The 21,526-nt window shown below is 52.0% G+C and overlaps 1 protein-coding gene across 2 annotated transcripts in view; it reads left to right on the top strand.

Moving 5' to 3' along the window:
* Window positions 1-20,950, top strand: part of AMOTL1 (angiomotin like 1) — a 114,515-nt gene extending 93,565 nt beyond the window's left edge. For both annotated transcript variants that reach the window (XM_032426101.1, XM_032426100.1), the window contains exons 8-13: window positions 1,395-1,544; window positions 5,344-5,534; window positions 10,131-10,256; window positions 11,194-11,420; window positions 13,641-13,901; window positions 15,235-20,950. In XM_032426101.1, the coding sequence (XP_032281992.1) occupies window positions 1,395-1,544; window positions 5,344-5,534; window positions 10,131-10,256; window positions 11,194-11,420; window positions 13,641-13,901; window positions 15,235-15,341 (1,062 nt within the window). In that variant the 3' untranslated portion in view covers window positions 15,342-20,950. The remainder of the gene's footprint in view (window positions 1-1,394; window positions 1,545-5,343; window positions 5,535-10,130; window positions 10,257-11,193; window positions 11,421-13,640; window positions 13,902-15,234) is intronic.
* The last annotated feature ends 576 nt before the right edge of the window (window positions 20,951-21,526 follow it).

Genomic DNA, 21,526 nt, shown 5'->3' with positions numbered 1-21,526 from the left:
ATAAGTAGTGTATGAACGGGACTCAAAATGTTTTCTCGGCTGAATCAGCTTCTAGCACAGAAGCCTGCAGTTAGTAAGTCCGCAAATGTCTATCCAACTGAATCAAGTCATCAAAAGCACAGTGAATGAAAGGGCCCAATGGAAAATGATGCCACGAGCAGGTTTAGAAAAGGCCGTGGGGTTGCTGCCCACCCGGCCCCAGAGGTCAGAAGCACCTCCATCTTATCCAGTGACTGTGGCCAGGATATAGGCAGAGCTCCCCACGGTGCTGTCTGCGAAGTAACAAACGGCTGTTGGCAGCAGGCTCTTCGACCGCTAGCATGTTCCCACTTGCCAGTGCAATCGCGGGCCGAGCTCGGGGTCTGAATCACCGGCACGGCGTCAGCACACCCAGGTGCAGACAGGAGCTACCATCTGGTATCTTCTCACCCACGACCGGATCAAGTCAACGCCTCAGCCTGGCGTTTGGCACGAGCCGATTCCCAGAAAGTTAGAAAGGGGCCTGGGATTTATGGGCATGAGCCAGGCTCCTAATTGGAGGAAACAAAGTCCGGGAGTGAGAGTTGAAGTTGTCGATCTTGATTCTAAATTCCGTGCCTGATGTGACATTTCCATAAATCCTTTTTACCTCAATTTCCATCTCCTCGGTTATGGTGGTGGTTGAGGGTTCATCGTGCCCTTCCTGTCTCTCCAGGGCTGTCCACTACCCCTCTATAGAGGGCTCAGAACTCTTTAGAAGAAAGTTACTCCACAAATATCTACAATAGGACATTTTATCTTTATTCACACACAAATGTGTACATACACCTACAATTTCTTCGTGATAGAAAGTTACAGTTATTATAGAAGATTTGAAAACTTCAGAAGAGAATAAGGAAGATGAGAAATTCCTGTTGTGCCATACAGATAAACATGGGGGATCCTTTTAAGTCTTTCCTTCCAGTCTTTTTCCGTGCGTTGATGATAGGCAGGCAGGCGGAGCTGTGAGCATGTATAGAATTTTTGATTCTGGGTTTTTTACTTAACATTATAGAATAAGCTTTTCCTTGTGGCCTTAAAAACTCTTTACTAACTTCATTTCCAATGTCTGCAAATGCTGTCATGATTAAGCAATCACCGAGGATGGAGCTCAGAGCTGGACCCGTGGCCGAAAGCAGGTGCCCTGGTAGGGGTCTCTCATTCCAAGCATCCCATCCGTTCTAGGTGTAACTGGTGGCCTTTGTGTCAATCCTTTCTGTCCCAGCACAGCAGAGGGATGGCATTAGGGAAGGTCCATGCACTCGTAGTTCAAACAGGATCCGCAGGGAATCTGACCCCCTACCCACCCACCTCCACCCCAGCTTTGGGAATTGCCAGTCTAAGTTCTCTGCTCATCCTCACTGTCCCCTGCTCAGTTACGAGAGAAGCAAGCCTATGTGGAGAAGGTGGAGAAGCTCCAGCAGGCCCTGAGCCAGCTGCAGTCTGCGTGTGAGAAGCGAGAGCAGATGGAGCGGAGACTGCGGACCTGGCTGGAGAGAGAGCTGGATGCGCTGAGGACCCAGCAGGTGAGGCCAGGGCCACACATTCTTCCAGCACCCTGCTGTGGTTCAGGCTGTGCACTGCGCATTGCAGACTCAGAGGGGGATGAGAACTCTCCCTGTCCCCAGCGAACCAACATCGCGGCCAGTGGAGGAACCAGGCAGTCCACTCGTTGCAGTGACAAAGGTCCTTAAAGAGAGAAAGTGCTGACTGCCGGGGGCTTGGCACAGGGGAATGCGACTGTAGACAACTTCAGAAGGGAGGACATTTGAGTCAGACTTTGAAAGATGAGTTTGGGGCGCCTGGGTGGCTCAGTTGGTTAAGCGACTGCCTTCGGCTCAGGTCATGATCCTGGAGTCCCTGGATCGAGTCCCGCATCGGGCTCCCTGCTCAGCGGGGGGTCTGCTTCTCCCTCTCCTCCCCCCTCTCATGCTCTCTCTCTCATTCTCTCTCTCTCAAATAAATGAATAAAATCTTTAAAAAAAAAAAAAAAAAGAAAGATGAGTTTGTTGGACATTCTGGGGGACGAACATCAGAGGTAGCAGAGGATTTTGCGTAGGGGAGAGAGGTGCGGAACAGCATGGCGCGTTCCAGGTGGCCGGCTGCCGCTAGCTGGTGGGGAATGCACAGCGAGGTCGCTGCTGAGGAGGCAGAGGCCAGCTGGTGGAAGGCATCTGGTCAAGTTGAGAGATTGTTCTTGTTTCTGTGGTCAGCAGAGAGCCAATGACTGGGAGTTCTTTAAGCTGGAGAGGAACATGGCACAGCGGATCAGAGAAAGAGCCATCTCATGGTGTCAGGAGGATCTGGAGGGGTGAATGTGGAAGTCCGGGGGGCCAGCCTGAAGGCTCTTGGTGCCATCGAGAGTGTCATGAAGTGGGATTCCATGCGGGAGCTAGTAAGAGGGTGAAATGAGTCAGGCGTGATCATGAGTGAGTTTTCAGAGATAGAGGAGAGGAAGGAGTTCAGGACTATCCCTCGGATATAATACTGGCCATAAGCTCCTAGTTCTTCTGCCTTTCCTTCTTTCTGTCAGTAACAGCTGTCGATATAACCTAGCTGCTAAAAGCTTAGAGCTACACACCCCAGCCCGGGTCCATGTGTGCCTCAGCAAGGAAAGCTCTGCAGCTGGGCTGGGCTCCATTATCCACTGGTCAAAGGCTCCTGGCTCCAGAGAGAGCCTGGGGCTTGTGTGTCATCAGCTAGTGCAGTGGGCAAAGCCCTCTGTGCAGCTGCTGGAGGGTGTGCTCTAAGCTGGGAACCAGGGAAATGCAAGGCAGGGCTCCACGGAATTATCTACTGGATAGAGCATAGTGGTTGTGGTTGGAATACTTGAAAACACTTGAAAGCATCTGGTCAGGCCAACTCAGCTCTTTCTCATGGCGGGCACACACATTTTGCTCTGGGTGTGTGTACTTGGCTAGGGAAGGAGGTGTTAGTGAGATTGCCCAGAAAATTAAGGATCCCACCCGGCCTCCCACCATCTTGGCTTAGTTGCTAGCTCGTAGGAAGGGTGAGTCTGTCTCTGGACTTCCAATCCATCTGGCCTGTGCCATGTGCCCTGGTATTTAAGGCCCACCCTTGAGTTCTTCTCAGTTACTGAGATCTTGACCTCCCCATCTTGAAGGTAGGCTTCTCTGGTGCCTGGTACCATGCTGGCATCTGAGGGATACTTACGAGTCTGTGGCTGACAAAAAGAGCGCATCTCAATACTTAGAGCAAAAGAGAATATTCTTTTCCAGTTAATGTGCCACCCACACCCTACAATCAGATTACTTCTCCTTGGATCTTCTATTTTGGGTGCTGCGAAACCAGACTCAACTCCATTATCCTTGTTATTATAAGGAATCTCCCTCCACCGTAGGAAGCGAAATCCTACTTAGCATCATTAGAAGCTGAGAGGAGGTAGAAGAGAGATGAAGGTAAGAGGAAGGGAAATGAACACGTTTAAGAATTCACCATCTTCTCTTTCTTGCAAAGAGCTCAAGATAATTGTCACATCTCACTACCACGGTAGCCCTATGAGGTGGAAGAGAGAAGGGGGAGAATGTTCTCGAAGAGGGAAATGAGGCACAAGGCAGTTGAGAGACCAGCCCAAGGTCATTAGCTAATTAGGACATTCCTCCGAGGTGACAACCTGAAGGACGGAGACCGCATCTGTACCGCTCACGGTGCTATCCCCGGCCCCAGGTGAGTGCTCAGTAAATATCTGTGCACTAGCTGAGTGGGCAGCAAAAGCCGGCCTGCCTGACCCTCGGCCCGTTTTTCTGGCCGGCATGCTTATCCATTCGACCATGCTGTCTTCGTGTTCTTGAATGTTGAAATTCATGCTTTTATTTAAATAACTCTTAATGACCTGCATCGGGGGCCCTGTGAAGAGGTGCCATGACCTCGTGTGAGGCCAAGAGGATTTTGCAGAAATCAGCCAGCTGAGTTGCCGTCACAAGGGAGTGAGACAGAAAATGACAGGCGTAGATGACAGCTTGGCCAAGCTGTGGGGTCTTTTTCTTGGACGGTTTCTGACAGCAAGGGAGCTTGTCATCTCAATGGACTGGTTCATTTGTCCCCCTGCCTGAGGTCAGTGCCTGGCCAGACGGGGTCAGTGGCTTTTTGTACAGGTTGATGAGGACAGTTACGAGCTTTCGGCTCTATTCTTGCCTAAGTGTTGGTTACTGGCAAGCAACCACCAGAGTCTAGAATATTGGTAATTATAGCTTTAAAAAACTGAGTAGAAACATGTGGGTTATAGAAAGCCCCTGGGCCCATTTGCTCTGGTCTCTCTGGTAGGATTAGATTCTGTGCGTGCAGCTCACTCGCCGAGCTGTTGCTCTGGGTAATGGGTGTGGTTCCCGGTAAAGTGTTCAGGGACCCCTCACCTTGTACCCAGCCCTGCGTTTACAGTTTGTGATCACCAGAAAACACGAGGAATAACGGGGAGAAGTCATTCTTTTCTGAAGGCAGAACCTCCTCAAAACCCCGCCGTCCTGCAAGTCATGCTGTTTAGAGGAGATAACATACCTGAGTTAAAAGGAGGAAAGAAACCTGAAACGTCAATATCCTCACTTGCAAGCGGTCCGAATAACACAACCGCTTTATTTCCTATCTCCCAGACCCAGATGAAAAGAAAGGGCTGAAAAATTAGCTTGACTTGTATTCGCGGATTTCCGGTAGCACTTTATTTTGGTTAGCCCTTTAAAGTTAATTAAAGGCTTTCATAGGCAGTAGCTAATTTGCTCCCGAGGCCCCTCAGTGGGGCAGACAGTCCTTCCTCTGTGTCCCAGATGACAGCCTTGCACCCAGGGGAGCATGTACTTCGGGGCATCTCGCTCCCCTTCCTTTGCTTTTCCATTCTAATCTCCCAGGCTCAGGGGCAACGAACAGTGGGAATCACCTCCTTGAACTCTGCAGAAAATGCCCTAGTCCAGCAGGCCAAGACTTCATTCCTGTTGTTGATTTTGGTCTAAGTGAAGGGCAGGACATGGGACAAGCTGCTTCTAGTCCTACAGGGCTGTGTGGCTGGATGGACCCTGGTCTGATGCTACCACTGAGTAGCTGAGGGAGTGAACAGCTCATTCTGCCTCCCAGAAGCTGAGTTTTCTCACCTCTAACATCGGGATAAGGTCGTCTTACAGAGTTGCATGAGAATTTGGGGTGGAGGAATTTGGACGGTGACCCTTGGCGGTAGGACCTGAAGGGTTTGCGTCGTGCCCATAGGAGAGGGAGCAGGGGCATGAAGACAGTGTGGGAGTGGGCTGTGGGGTCCGCACACCCCATTTCTACGGTCTGCCCCTTTCCCGCCTCAAGATGCGTATTTCTCTTGCTTCTCAGAAACATGGAAATGGCCAGCCAACCGGCATGCCAGAGTATAATGCCCCGGCCCTCATGGAACTTGTGAGGGAGAAGGAGGAGCGGATCCTGGCCCTGGAGGCCGACATGACCAAGTGGGAGCAGAAGTACCTGGAGGAGAGTACCATCCGACACTTTGCCATGAACGCTGCGGCCACGGCGGCGGCTGAGAGGTGAGGCCCGCCTGCGGTGCATCCAGAGGATGCGTTCAGTCGCTGAGAGCACCCCCACGCAGTGGGATACTACGTGGTCCTCAGGAGTGACATCGTGCAAGTATGTCACGCTCTCTCTTAACAGCACGTATGTGTCATGGGCCAGACGAGATTTAATCCTCGTTAAACGTGGGCCTGACCAGAAGGTGGGGCTGCATCCGCTCCTCACCTGGTTCAGGTCCCACCTTCCCAAAGGGCCCAACAGGAACTGTTAGTAGCCTCATTTTGCAGGTAAAGAAATGAGGCTCAGAGCAGTGTGCTGGTGTATTCCCAGTCACGCTGGCTGTGATCGCTGGGGCCTCGTGTTCCCTGGAGCTGTGTGTGACCCAAAGTCTGGTTTCTTTAGGTTTGAAGTTGTTGCTGTTGTCAGTTATTACCTCTGCTGCTTTACTTCCTTTTTGTGGGCACACAGCCTTATCCTCCCTTTAAAACTGAGCTTAGGGCGCCTGGGTGGCTCAATTGGTTGAGCATCTGCCTTTGGCTCAGGCCATGATCCCAGGGTCTGGGATTGAGTCCTGCGCCGGGCTCCCTGCTCCGCGGGGAGTCTGCTTCTCCCTCTGCCCCTACCCCCTGCTCGTGATCTTTCTCTCACAATCTCCCTCTCTCCAATAAATAAAATCTTTAAAAAAAAAAAAAATGAGCTCAGAATGCTTGATAACTGACAAAGGAACTCTGTTAAAGCATCCTCTTGTCTGAATGACAGGTGCTTTTCCCTGACTGCTGGGGCTCACCTGCACACGGTCTTGTCCTCCTGACCCCCGCCCCCGACTTGAGGGGCCGTGCATCTCACAGTCAGGGCTCCCGCTGCCTCCCTGCCCTACCACTTGGCTGGGGGCCCAGAGATGCCCTGGGCATTTCATTCACAGTTGTTTGAGATTTATCAAAGTTCAGGGTCAATATAGGTGGAGGAGATCCTCAAATCTCAGAGGAACATCCACGAAACTGGACTTAATACGGGCCGTGTTGAACCCTTTGGGAGTGTGGGACCTGAACCAGGTGAGGAGTAAACACTGGATGCAGCCCCATCATATAGTCAGTCCCACGTTTTGGGGGCCCTGTTATTTTTTTCTTCAATGAGGAAGAGAAGGCCTGTTGGGCTGGAGGGCGTGGGGGTACTCTATAAGGTCTCGTGGCTCTCACATTCGTTAGTCATGTAGAAAAGAACCCCCAGGAATGGTACCTCCAGTGGGTCCCCCCCAGAAACTTGGAGAGAGAGCGGTGTGATCCACGAGGGCACAGGTGCTCGCACCTGGAGAGACCTTGCGGACTCGTGTGGAAAATGACCACCGGGGATCGATTTCTAGCGCTTGGTTACATATGTCTGCGTGAGGGAAAACAGCCCACGGTAGCCCCTCTGAGCGAGACCTGGGAGCGGGAGCAGACCTTCGAGAGGTGTGTTGTGTGGCGGAACCTCAGAGTGATGGTGGGAGAGCTGGAGGGAATTGCAACCTCTGATCAGTCCTCCTGCCCAGGGTGAGAACAGCGAAGCCTGGAGTTTTACAGAGCTGAGAGGTGGTTCTTTTCATCTTTTTGTTCTCTAAGGCAATAACTGCCCAGACCATTACTGAGGAATTTGGCCTTCTTTGCCAGATTGGGTCTAACGCCCAGCTGTTGACGATGGCCCTGGGAGTTGTCTCGCTCTGTGGGGTTTTTAATGGCGGGAACACTGTCCAGGCAGGCGGGGCACCCCCATTCAGGGCTTCCTCTGCTGCCGGCTGTGGGCATGTGATTACGCATGAGCCTTTCCGAGCGTCACTGACTTCCTTCACAAATTACCTAATTTCTGAAACGGAAATGGTAATTCTTGGCTGGTTGGGAGCAGAGAACCACCGGAGTCCACCGGCCGAGGACAGTAGAGCCCCAGTGGCCGTGCAAATGTGCTACTTTGGAAGCGTGACACGGGGGCCTTTGTGTGTCGTTGTCGTCTCCACTCCCCGTGCTTTATCAGGTTAGATGCATGTTTGGGAGCCTGGGCCCCGAGAGGACAAATGGGACTGAGCTGTCAGATCAGAAGTCAGGGAATGAACAGGTCTGAAGCATAAGACCCCTGTGGTGGGCACCGGACAGACCCCACCTTCAGCCACTCACCTGTGCTAGGCCCTGCCTTGCTCGTCACCCTCCAGGCAAGGGACACTGGTCTATTGCCCGCAAAGAATGGGAGTCCTGTGGGATTTACCCAGCCTGCAGCTCTCCTCTGCCCCGTTTGGAGTCTCAGATGCACAGGTGGATCAAGGCCTTTCCACCAGTCCCCCTGGCCCCCCTTCTTTGCTTCCACATGTGTTTATTGGGCATCTAATAATTCTGTGGGAAGCTACCTTCCCCTTCCTGACCACTCCTTCCCACCGTCATTGGGGGGAAAGTCAGTTCAGAGGAGGTCAGGTGGTTAGCTCCAATCTTCATGTTCTTTTCAAAGAAAACCTCTGTAATTTTGCACTGCTTTTCTTTTGATAGAAAGGGAGAAAGGGGAAATGAATTTTTGAGAAAGGTCAAAATTCTGAGCTCTTGTCTAGATGCTACGTGGCCACATATGAACTGGTAAAAATGACCAGCCATTCGTCTTGTAACTTTCCAGCCACTGACGCATGCTTCGCATTTATAAGCAATGATTTTTAAAGAAATGATTTTTGTTTACCAAGTGCTTTCACCATCTTGGTGCATTTCGGAACCATTGATCAGAATTTTGAGGGGTTGGGCCTTTTTTATGGTTTTGAACCTTTTTACAGATTTCAATGCAATGTAGCTAATGTTTTAGAGTCTTATGTGTGTTTACCTTGTGAGATGTTTTCATCTAATTCTTCCTGCTATCCTTACTTGGCAGCATAAACATGAATTTTTTAATTGGTGTCTGGCCTTGTGTGAATTTTCCAAAAGTAAATTGGTTGAAAATGTTTTCTCTAGCCACTAATTTCTGTGGTGATGATTTTTGTGCACTATAGGGTGAATTCATAATCGGGAGAATTTTCCTCAAAATTCTGCCTGCACAACAATACAACAAAAACCACCACCAACAGCCCCTGATGCTCAAGAGCACTTCTTCCAAAATGCTTTTTTGGCTGTCCGGACGTTTAAAGCTTTTGCTTGTTTTCTATGTTATTTGGCCTTGTAGTTTATTTTCAGCTGCATTTCACACAAATACCACACTCTCACATGCGCCCACTTTGTTGGTTTATTTTATCTTCATGCCTTTTGCTGAGACCTTCTTCATAAAGACACAGGAAGTGGGGTGCCTGCCTTCAGCTCAGGTCATGATCCCAGGGTCCTAGAATCGAACCCCACATTGGGCTCCCTGCTTAGCGAGGGGTCTGCGTCTCCCTCTGCCCCTCCCCCTGCTCGTGCTCTCTCTCTCTCTCTCTCTCTCTAATAAATAAAATATTTTTTAAAAAGACACAGGAAGCTTCAGCAGTGTAGAGTGATGGCTCAGGGCATGGACAGAAATATCTGGATTTGAATCTGTCTCCACCTTCACTGAGTGTTGTCACAAAGCCACCCAGCCTGTTTGTTCACCTGTAAAATGAGGATAATAACACCAGCTACCCAGGTTGCTGTGAGGACTGTGTGAGGCGCCCTGTGTAGCGTGCTTTACCCCATCCCCGGCATAAAGGAAAAGCTCATTCACTGATAGCTGTCAGTAGAGAGATGAAAGAAGGAGTTCTCTTTGCTATTCTTGAGTGTTCCAGAAAAGAGCTATTAAGATTTTAAATATGATTGCGACATTGGAATATGAAGTTAAAGAGCTGTGAGATCTTTGGCTAGACCTTTTATCAATTTGGCGTTCACTGGTCTGAGACACTAGTGCGCCTTGCAGTCTGAGATATACTTAGATCACTTAGATGGCTCCGTTATCTTCCTTTTCCCAGTCGTCCTTAATTAGGAGTAATTAAATTACCAAAAACAATGGAGGAGTAGTTGACTTTGACCAGACACCTGCTTCCAGCTACCCTGCATTTTAATCCACCGTGTCTGTCCCTCCCCTCACTTCACCTCCTTGACTGGACTTTCCAAGGACAGGTGTATGTCTTCATCTTTCTGCCCTGCCGCCCAGCGTGGCTGTCACACAGGGGCTCATAAAGCTAGAAGTGAGCTAATATGCAGGCACAAAGGAAGATTTCGGCTGAGCCTCACCGTCCGAGAGGACCAGTGTGTGTTTCCAAGTATTTGCTGAGTCTCCATTTTACTGCAAAATACTGAAATCGCTGCTAGGTGGGTGAGAAATGGAAATACAACTTTGTGATTGAGAAAGAATAAGTAGGAAGGAGTATAAGCATGGAAACACAGATACAATGACAACAGCACCCCTCTATCGGTAGGGGTACAAGAGGGGTCCACAGCTTAATACCCGATGTCCTTAGCAGCAGGGGCAGGGAATTTTGATCTCTGGGTTTTATTTTGTTTTCCCTAGACACTATCTTCGTTCTGTCAAGTTTAGGGGGAGATTTGGCCAGGATTTAGGGGAGGGGGAGGGGGTGAAGGAGTTTGTGGAGAGATATTGTCACGTGGTGCCCACGGACGCCTCCCCAGGAGCATCCACATCGTTGTCTGTGTGTCCTGTGTTCCCAGGGACACCACGATCATCAACCACTCGAGGAATGGCAGCTACGGCGAGAGCTCGCTGGAGGCCCACATCTGGCAGGAGGAGGAGGAGGTGGTGCAGGCCACCAGGAGGTGTCAGGACATGGAGTTCACGTAAGGGACCGCCGTGTCATGGCCACACCACCAGGCTCCGCTGTGGCCGCTCTCCTCAACTCCCCCACGGGACCCGCCAGTCCCTCCCTGCTCTGAACAGCTGACGGTCTCAGCCAGTTACACCCAAGTCAAGAAGAGAAACTAAGTGCTTTCTGATTCTCATTTTGGGCCATCAGGGGGATAAAATCCTTTTTTCCCAGAAAACCTGTCCATCTTTTATTTTTCTTTTCTCAGAAAATGGGGACATTGACTTTAGTGGAAAGCCAACCCTGTGTGAGGCTTCAGGGTTTTCGAGTTTCCCTACTGCCCCTCCCGCCCCCGCCACCAGGGACCCGAGACCCTCTGAATTGGTCCCTGAGCACACCTTGGTCCAGGAGGTCCCTGCTGGGAGGCCACAGCCATTCTGTCTTTATGTCCTTGGGGTCCCAGGAGGTCCCAGAGTCTCCGGAGAGGCCAGAGAAGGTGTGCCCTTCTGATCTGCTACAAAAGTTCCATTTTGTACAATTTGCAGATTATAAATGTTTGAAGACTTAGGCTGCACTCAACTCGTCATCCCTGAGTTATATTTCAAGTCCCTGGGGCAGCCCGAGAGAAATGGTTCGAGTTTTTTTTAGCCAAATAGCTTTTTCTTTTTTTAAAGATTTTATTTATTTATTTGAGAGAGAGAGAGAGAGAGAATGAGAGAGAGCACATGAGAGGGGGGAGGGTCAGAGGGAGAAGCAGACTCCCTGCCGAGCAGGGAGCCCGATGTGGGACTCGATCCAGGGACTCCAGGATCATGACCTGAGCCGAAGGCAGTCGCTTAACCAACTGAGCCACCCAGGCGCCCCTTTTTTTTTTTTTTAAAGATTTTATTTATTTATTAGAGAGAGAGAGAGAATGAGAGAGAGCCAAATAGCTTTTGATTGTGACTATTTGGTTTTATTTTGTTACACAGTATTAAGAATCTCCATGCCAAAATCATAGAGAAGGACGCCATGATTAAGGTCCTTCAGCAGCGGTCCCGTAAAGACGCCGGGAAGACGGACTCCTCGAGCCTGCGTCCTGCCCGCTCCGTCCCATCCATTGCTGCGGCCACTGGGACCCACTCCCGCCAGACCTCGCTTACCAGCAGCCAGTTAGCCGAGGAGAAGAAGGAGGAGAAGACCTGGAAGGGGAGCATAGGTGAGTCCCAGGCCTCCTTGGGCCAGGATCTGAAAAGCAAGAGCTACACAAACGTGGAGAGGCGACCTCACCTGGTGGAAAGGGTTCTGGCTCTGCCACTCATGAGATGCAGAAATGTCGCTGAATATCTCCGAGTCTGTTTATCCATCTGTAAAACGGGGAGGATAATCAGTCATGCTTCAGTCGTGGAAATTAGATGAGATATGTGGAAGCCAAGCTAGATTACAAGAGTAGCTACTGGCCATGGGTTGATTCACATCATAATTATTGTCATTATTGCTGAAAGTTGAAGTGACCCTCACAACATAAAATGTCCTCATGGGAAAAGCCCAGAGCCATCAGGCCTCTGAACTTGGCTCCACTTCCACTTCTGCGTCTAGAAAAGCAAGGCCATGTCTGCCCTGCTTTCTGCCGTGCAGCTGAGGTGAAGGCAGAACGAGAGAATGGGGAGAAAGTACTTCGGAAGCAGTGCTCTCGAGCATAAGGGGTTGGTGGGTGGTGGTTTTTGTTGGGTGGTTGTTGCACGGGCAGAATTTTGAGGCGAATTCTGCCAATGTGGTCCTCCTTCGCCGGGGTGGGTTTCCTAGGGTGCGGGCGGCCCCCTTGGAGGGCTGGCTGAGTCCCGAGCGGAAGCAGGCGGCCCTCCCAGACACCCATCTTCTTCGCTCTTCCCCTGCGCTCCGATAGCTCCAAGGGTCTGGCCCTTCTTTGATGCCTTTCCTCGGGTCAGAGTGTGTTTTGTTTATCTGTGGAGCTGAGAGCCAGTCTGCCTCAGCACAGAACCCCAGAGGAGCCTGGCTGCTTTGTGTCAAAGGGGAGAAGGGCTTCCAGAGCGGCCCTGACAGAGTTGGGGGATCAAAGGCACGCAGCCAGGTCCCGTCAGCAGCGCCTACCCACCAAGGGAATGTACTTCAAAGAGGACGTGTGTGGAGAGCAGCTGGGATCATCTGAGACCCTCCCAAGGACCCGTAGCTCCCTCCCCGGGTCAGAGAGCCTCGCGGGCAGTGCTCAGGCAGGTCTGGTGAGGGGGTGGGGAATGTGCTCGGCCGGGACGGATCGCTCCCTGGCAGAGGCGGCTTGTGACGTCCAGCCAGGCAGGCAATCCCCCTGGGTCTGGGTCTGTCCCCCATAGCATTTGGCATGTCGGAACCAGGCCTGGGAGCCCGGGGACCCGGATCGCAGGACGAGTTGCTGTGTTCTCTGCACTGGTGTTCCTCCTCATGATTGCGACTGTCCACACGTCACAAAAAACCGAAGGGGACTCTCTGGGGGCCTGAGCAGAGGCACACATTCACAATTCCCAAACAGTTTCCACCATCTCTTGCTTCATGGGCTCTGGAAGGAGGTAGATTGCTGGCTGCTTAGGTGAACGGACACTTGATTGTGCTTACTACCACCTTTTCTGTGGGCTAGTGTTCTGGGGCGCTGGCGCTTTCCGGCGGGCGTGCCCTGTGTCACTGTTTAGAAATACAGACGTTGTTCTCCTGGCCGGCACATCCCCTTTCCACGGCAACCTCCGCTTGGGGCAGCAGGGGGGGGCAGGGCTAAATGACCCAGCTGGCTCCCTGCTTCCCGGGGGCTATGGCTCTCCGCTGCAAGGGATCCGCTTTGGGGAATAATGTGCACAGCTCGGGGTTGCCCTGACCGGGAAGCGTGTTTGGTTTTGAACCTGGGCCTGCGGGAGCCCCTCCATGACCAAGAGTGGGGCAGTCTTGTGGGCTGCTCAGAAGAGCTGCAGGCCACTGGCTCTGTGTCGCAGATGCACGAAGCCTTCCGTGCGTAAGCACACACGCGCTGCTCAAGGCTAGCCCCCCTGGGCCGTAGGACAGCATCGTCTCTAGAAAGCCTGGCAGGACTGCCCCCTCCCCTCGACACGGGCTGTTAGGCATCTCTTGCTACCCTGGGCATGATTTTATCCCGCTCTTCATCATAACTCATCATCACCAGTTTACGTAACAACTTTTCTCCTCCACAGAAGAAAAAAAACCCACATAGTTTTAGAGAGGGGACTAGGCCTTTCTTTTTTTTTGTTAGGTCCCTCAGTGGTTGTCCTCCTATCAGGCACATGATAAGCGCTTATAAATGCACGTGGTAAATGAGTCAATGAATGAATAAAGCAGTCCTCCGTCAGGAAGGAAATGATCTCCAAGACTCGGGGGGGTTTTTTGGTTTGTTTTTGTTCAAAGAATGGCGTTGAAGCCGCTGTCCTTGTGCCCTCAGGGTTGCTGCTGGGGAAGGAGCACCACGAGCACGCTTCCACCACCCTGGCCGCCGCGCTGTCCCCCAGCGCCTCCACCACCTCGGCCGGCAGCGCCCACGCTAAGACGGGCAGCAAGGACAACAGCACCCAGACGGACAAGAGCGCTGAGCTCTTCTGGCCCAGCATGGCCTCCCTGCCCAGCCGCGGCCGGCTGAGCGTGACCCCTTCCAACAGCCCCGTCCTGAAACACCCGGTGGCCAAAGGGGCTGCAGAGAAACCGGGTATGAGCTTCTTCTCTCCCTTTACCCAGAGAAAAACCACAGAACTCTGGCCGGGGAGGGAGCCTTTGGTTGGGGCCTGGGGGTGGGGTAAGGGGAGGTGGGTACCAGGGGCCCCAATCAGCTCCCACTTCATGGGGTTCTTTATAATTATGCTTACCCTAATGCACTTTATTCTTATGGGAATGAAATATATGTAGACACTTCTAATTGATTGCCATTTAAAGAGTACATAACTTGAAGGTACCCTTTTAATGAATGCTTTTGTAATCAGCCCTTTCCCAGGGGGTGAGAATCGACCCCCTGCGGGGTGTTAGGGAATTAGGTTCCCCCCCCACCCCCAGCGTCTTGGGAGCTAGTGCCAGGTACCATACACATCAGAGGCACCAGGTATGTAGATATTGCCTTGGAGGGGTTCGCCCTTCAGGGATTCAAGGTTGGGGTACCCTCCTGAGTGAAGGGGAAGGCAGATTTCACTGCAGGGCAGGTAGACTTCTGGCACATCCCTCAGGCCAGTAAGAATGAGGTGCTTTAAAATATCTAAGAGAAGACAGCCTGGGTGGGGTGGGCTTGCCATGAGTCCAGAAGTGTCCAGGGAAAGACCAGACATGCCTTTGGATCAATCTGAGTCATGGGGATAGCCCTCTTGAGTTCTTTGGAGGAGGTGGGGCTCTCGGGGGCATAAATTAACCATTTCCTCCAAGGGGCTGCTTTAGTTTCATCCTCCCAAAACAGACAAGGAAACACAGCATTGTCATTTTTTGAACATTTAATTCTTTTTTTTTTAAGATTTTATTTATTTATTTATCAGAGAGAGAGAGAGAGCACAAGCAGGGGGAGCGGCAGGCAAAGGGAGAAGCAGGCTCCCCACTGAGCAAGGAGCCCGATGTGGGGCTGGATCCCAGGACCCTGGGATCATGACCTGAGCTGAAGGCAGACACTTAACCCACTGAACCACCCAGGTGTCCCTTGAATATTGAATTCTTGAGACACACTTTTCCAAGGCAGGGAACATGTGAAAAGGACGTGGCTTGTAGGCCCAACACTGCATGGTTTTGGGGAGAGGGAGAGTGGCCTCGAGGGGCTCCTTGCACACATCCCCAGGGCCCTCTTCACCCACTTAACCTTTCCCAGCACCACTCTGGTTCTGTTATTCGTGTCTGAATCCCAGGGCCTGTCATTTTCACTCTTCCGCACTGGGGGCTGGGTTCTGCGGCCTCCCCCACAGACGCTGGTGCTGAGCACTGGGACTAGAAATGGTTCCATTTTAGAGAGAGCCGGTCAGGCCCACGCCCCTCTGCGGGACAGGCTGCTGATGTCCCCTTCTGTTTGGCAGAGAACCCTCCGGGCCACGGGAAGTCCCCTGACCACAAAGGCCGCGTCAGCAGCTTGCTCCACAAGCCCGAGTTCCCTGATGGAGAGATGATGGAAGTTCTCATCTAACACTGGCGTCCCTGCTGCTTTCTGTGAGGGGATCTTGACAAACGAGGAGCGTGGCCGAGAGGGAGAAGAAAGATCGAGAAAGTTGTGGATGGGAAATCAGGAACGATGTGAACTGATAAGATCTTAAATTAGTAAGAACACTTTTTATAAACGTTTAAAAAAATAATCAGGAGACCTACATGACTGAAGATGAGAAGAATGCTATGGATTCATATCTCATATGGTGGAAGAGAGAAGACGCATGTAGGTTTGGAAACCAAGACGGTCACAGGAAGTGGGATTTTCACTGTATAGAAAGTGTATCTCTTGGGGAGGGTCTGTGTACACCCACTCTCTGGCTATAAACACATAAACCTGAACATGGATCTTCCTTGAAATATCCCCATTCTCCTTGCCTCTTAGCATGTTTGTTTTTGGGGTTTTTTTTTATTTTTTAAGAAGAACCTTCTAGAAATCTCCGAGAGCCCATCTCGGTGTCATGTAATGTCACCTGTGCCATCGGGGTTTCCTGTGAATGTGTGTGGGGTTGGCAGTGAGAAGACGTGTCTGCGGGTGATGGGAATTTAGCAGGCGGTTCTCACCAAACTCCCTGCTTGGTTTGGATTTTCAGGAGATGGCGGGGCTTCTTAGCTTCTGGATTCAGCCATAAAAATATGGAACAGGAAGGGAGCATTATGATCTTGGTGCTCAAACTCCCTAACTGCTCTGAGTTTCATCTCTTCCTCTGCTTTATTCTCTTTCATTTTACTCTTCTTTTCTTTCACTTCTTTTCCTTGTTACTACAACATGGCGGAATTCCTCAGGTCTGGGATTTATTAGAGCAGAGTCTGATCTCTGTTTAGTAGTGACCAGTGGGACGGAGCCATATGCTGGCTGCCTGGCTGCCTCCCCCGCCTTGGAGTCATTAGGCTCATTGTGACTGGGAACTAGGGAAGTTCTGATGAGGCGGAAGATTCCACGGTCACTGGCCCTGGCTCTTCTGTCTCACAGCCGCTCTCTTGCACAGAGCCTGGTTTCTACCCTCTGTTAGGTTAGTAAGACTTTCAGGACTGCTCTCCAGCAAATAAATGACACTTGACTTGGTGGCATCCAGAGATTCACCTGACAGCTTGTACCACTTTCTAGAGTCTGTGGCTCATGAGCATATTCACCAGTCTCCCCACCCCCTCGCACTCCTCTGGTCGCTGTGGACGAGCACACAGGTTTCCATGTTAGCACATCAGTGTCTGTCATGAATTTGCTCTGTGACCTAACGGGCCAGTATATATACAGTGCGGTCACATGTGTCGAGGTTTCGGTGTGGGACAAGTTGACCGAAGTAAGCCAGAGGCACCGTGTCGAAGAGCCAGGAGTGAGTGGGGTCATGGGCCTCTAACTCCTCAGACACTGGCTTTCTTTACAAATCTGAGAGGTGCTGGATCAGGGAAGAGGAGAAGCTAATCAGGCTGGCAGATGTTCTTGCGGGGTCCTGATACTTTCCTCCGTCCAGGTCACCTGGACGCTTCTGAGCCCAGGGCCCTTTCCTCGTGCTTACTTAGGGAAGGAAGAAAAACGGCCTCCGTCTGCGACATTCTCAAGTGCCACTTACATAGAGCCCTGAACACAAGACTCCTCCTGGAATTTTGCTTGGGTGGCTTTTTTTAGAGTTGGTCTTTGGGGTGTAAGGTGGGTGGAGTTGTAGCCTCCCCAGATAGTAGTGGTGGAGGGAAGACTGCAGTGTAAACTGCAGAGGGGGAGGGAGGACGGCAGTGGCCTCGGCCAGAGCGGACGTAGCGAGTGTGACAGTGAGCAGGAATCGCCTCTTCCCCAGCCCTGCTCTGTGCCGCATGCGCTTGGCCTCCTCTGGTCCCGTCAGGCCCAGGAAGCCAGAGCGCTTCTGGGGGCCAGGCAGCCTGCCTCGTGCCGGGGCCGTGTGAGTGTGGATGCGGGTGGGGATGGGGCAGGGGGGCCCGCCCCAGTCTCGGTTCCCCATCACGTTTTACAGGTGGTGAAGTTTAGGCGGTGGCGACTCTTTCTCATAAGGATGTTTTGACCCCTTAGTTAATGTTGGGAATGGACCAGGAATGAATGAATGCAAGTGTCTAGAGATAGGAGGGCAAGTCTCCTCTGCCAGTCCCCACGACCCACACCTGGGCCACCTCAAACTTGAGCTGTCTCTCCTAGAAGTGGGGTAAAGTGGGAGCCACAGCCCAGTGTCCCCCAAGCCTCGTCTCTCTGCTCCAGCACACCCTTTGGCACGAGGTGCCAGGCTCGGGTGCTGCCCTTGGTCACCCAGACCGCCAGCGTATTGTCAGAATGCAAACACAAACATCACCGTTTTTCAGTTGTGCTGTGGTCTTTGGCAGTCTCTTTTCTTCTAACTTGCTAAGACTCTCCTATAAGAAAAGGGATCTCTAGCTTTCAGATGCTTTCTTTTCTGGGAGATTTCCTGCCAGCTCCGGCCCCCCCCGCCCCACCGCCCCAATGCTTTTCATGTTCGCAGCTTTCTGGAAGCCTTGCTTGCACATAGGAGCAAGAGATCACAAACACTGAGCACCTGCTCTGCGTTCTGGGCCATTTACAATCCTTGATCTCATTTGATGTTCAGAAAAAGAAATACCGGCTCTGTTTTTTGGTGCTGGCTGTAGGCAAGCAGGGCGGTGAGCACCTTTTAATGAGTCCTGGAGAGCAAGGGCTAGTTTTAGCCTTATTTCAGAGAGGAGAAAACTGGGGCTCAGGGAGGTTCAGTCCCTCCCCAAAGGCTCACAGCAGTGGCATCTGAACCAAGGGGCTGAGAAGAGGGTAGCTGTGCCCCCGTCACAGGCTGGACTGCCACCAACATGGGTCACGGCCATCTTTCAGGCCACGTCTTGGCCGCCTTCGGCCCCGTCTGCGATGTGTGCATGTGCGCAGGTATGTGCACGCGCACGCGCACGCACACGGATAGCTGCCGCACCGCTCGGGGACTAAGGAAGAGCACCAGAGCCCAGAACTCCTACAACTGCCCCTAAACACGAGGTACAGACGGAAGTCTCCACGTTCCATCATATGCAGGGCCACAAAATCCATCTAAAACACCCTCGTGCGTTGTCCAGAGGCCTGGACGGCAGGACTCCATGGAGTCGGACTGTGGCCCTCGCGAGTCCCGTCTCGGGGTGAAGGGTAAAGGCTTTGGCTTCGTGTGAAGACCTGCCGGGGTAATTCGGGCCTCCTCCCAGAATGGGTCGCCTGGCAGTGTCTGCACGCTGACCGGGGTATCCTACGGAATAGATGCCGCTGGGTTCCAGCAACCCCTTCCAGAGCATGCGCAGAACCTTCTCTTGGGTTCTGTGCTACCTGCCGGAGGCCGGTGGCCAGTGCCGGTGTGGAATGGGGCCCCTTCCAGGCAGGCCTGCAGGCCAGGGCTGCCGCGTCCGTCGCAGGGCTTTGGCTGGAGCGCACAGAGCAGCGGGGCCCTTCCCTCCTCCGTCCCGCGGGGCTAGCTCTTGGGAACGCGTCGTGGATTTGACTGCCCGGGGTTGGGGTCCGATAGCCAGATAGCGGCTCCTTAACAAATTCTGATCTTGGAACAGAGACCTCAGGGGAGAGGCTGTTGGAATGGCCGCTGCGGAGGAGCTGGCCATCACTCCCGTTCTCCCCGGCGGTCGCCCTCAGCCCCCTGTGACCTCCTGATGCCTGGGTTCCCCTAATGGGAAGACAAGTCGGCTCCCCCGCAGCCTCGCGAGTTGCAGAGACCGCTGCGAGCGCAGACGTCAGGGGAGGCTGCGGTCCCAGGAGGCAGTGAAGAATAGATCGGGCTTTTGAAAGGTGTCGGGGCAGGGAGCTCATGCGTGACTGCGTGGAGCTCCACCCGTTTTCCAAAACCAAAGTCCTGCTCCAGTCGGCGCTGGAGTCGGGGGAGTGTGCTGGGAGCTGTGAGTGAACTTGGCCTCCTGAGCAAAGGGGTCCCGAGGCCATGGTGAGTGGGAGCCCGCGGATATTCTTAACCGGTAAAGCCCTCACGTAGCCAGAGGGTATCCAGCCCACGGCTGGCTTCTTCACATCCCCAGGCCTGCGGCAGGGTAGATGCTTTATTAATGTGGCTTCTCTTCTCTTCTTTCTTGCTAATTAATCGATGTGTTTAAAATGTCTTCCTCCAATGTGAGGACGGTTTAATCAGCTTGCCTCTGATGTATGGCTCAGTTGGGCAGAGTAATTAAGAAGATGGGCAGAGTAATTAAGAAGCTTCCAGAAGTTGACCAACTGGGAGCACGTAAAGGTCAGCATTTCAGTAAATGGATTTCTTCTGGAACTAAGGAGTCGATTTTTCTCTTTTCCTTTTAAGTAGTATATCCTTTTCTTGTTTAGTAATTTAATGATATATAAAGATGTGTGTCTATGTCTGCATATGTATGAGGTATGACTACAAGGTTGTGTGTCGGGTTGTCTTGCTTAATATCCGGAAGATCCAAGTATTTCACCTCACCCCTTCCTTAAACGGTGACCCTTTGGGAGACTCTGTGCTGATTGCTGTCCCCAGGAGAAACAGTTTGCAAACGCCTCTGTTAGAATGGCCTCTGGGGCCTGGCCCGTTCCTTTGATTATCCTCACAGATGAGAAATCTTCATCCTTTGAGGATGGATTTAAGTTTGGAAATCATCCCAGTTGAATAAATAACGATGGGTGATGAAGGTCATACCATTTTACCTTTCAAAAAAGAAAAATCCCGAAAATGTTCCTTGGAATGGGTCTTTGGACTCCTGGAGCCTCTCAAAGTGACCCCTTCCAAGGAGGACAATAGTCATCAGTACATGTAACTTCTAGTGGGTTCGCTTTTAAAAATCTCTTCCCTTGCCATGCCTTGTATGTGTTCTCCTCTCTGCATACGCAGATGGAGGTGCGTATTCCTTAGTAGAGACCTCCAGTAGGTGCTCGGAAAGTCCTGTAATACTTAAGTGCATGTTATTGTCGTGTAATGCGATGACTGAAGTGTTTCTTTGTCATAAAACTCTGCTTCTTCACAGAATTAAAATACTCTTCTCAATATAATGAGGTACATACACCACATTTTCTCGTATCAGCTCTCAAAGCGTCGACGATGCCCAGTGGTGTGTTTACATGTGATTTTGCCTCGGATTCTGGTCGCGTGGAGACACCTGCAAGTATTTATTACAAAACAGAATGTAAGCAAGTTTATCCACAGTGGTTTTCTTGGAACGGAGGTGTCTTCCCGGTTCTGTGGAGGGACCGTGGAGCCTCCTTCTTCACGGGGCACCTACAGAATCTGTGTGGCAGTCTGTGAACCACGGGCAGGCGCGTGCAGCGACCTCAGCCAACACTCGGACAGCCCTCGGGCACCCGCTCTCTGCGCCCGCCATGTGTCGTCACCATGCTTGGTGGCAGCATGCTCTGTTCCCTCCAGTGGACTCTGGTGTGCCCTTTCAGCATCTTCGTCCTGCTGGTCCGTATCGAAGGGGTGTCTGCAGAGCTGCACAGCCAGGTGGGTGTGTGTGCCAGTCGGGGGAGCCCCGCACGGCAAATGTTGATCCTGTTGGTCAGCCAAAGATTTTCCTATTCTTTGCTGCTTAAACTTGTGCCTTAATATTGTATATAATAAAGGGATAAAACGGCTCTTCTTTCTCTCATGCTTGCTCTTTTCTATCCCCTAAAATTTACATACTCGTTGAGTTTAATGTCCTCTCACTGCTTGGAGGCAGCCTCGCTCACCGTTCTGCTTCCAGAAGCATCCAGTGCCCCCCTTCGTGGGCCTCGAGCTTCCACCAATACCCACTCTTGATTCTCAGAAGGAAATGAGTCATCCAGACCACTGGAGCTTGCCGTCCACCCACTCCCAGCTCCTGCAGACAAATAAGGAAAGGGGAAATGCAGGGGGGCCGGGCCCGGGGGGACGGTGTTACTTTGGTCACATCTGAGTGTCCTCTGCTGGGGTTCCTGGCTTCAGGGCCTGCCAGAGACCACTGTGCCTCGGGGGAATTAAGCCAAACAGCTGAGTCTGGGCTGGAGTCAGACGTATCTCTGCACCCCACGGTGGACATGGGAGATGGATCTACCTTGTTCGTGTCTTGGGGTCGCAGGAAAAGCGAGGCGCTGTGGGAGAAAAGAGTCACGTGATGAGCTGGTGAAAACTATACGGGAGCCTCAGCGGCTAAACAGGAAAACAGAAGAAATGCCGAGAGTCCCCACCAGCAGTCCCCTCCCAAGGAGAC

Source organism: Phoca vitulina, unplaced genomic scaffold (assembly GCF_004348235.1).
Source record: "Phoca vitulina isolate PV1807 unplaced genomic scaffold, GSC_HSeal_1.0 scaffold34, whole genome shotgun sequence".
In the NCBI taxonomy this organism is placed as follows: domain Eukaryota; kingdom Metazoa; phylum Chordata; class Mammalia; order Carnivora; family Phocidae; genus Phoca; species Phoca vitulina.
This window is presented reverse-complemented; position numbering and strand designations above follow the sequence as displayed.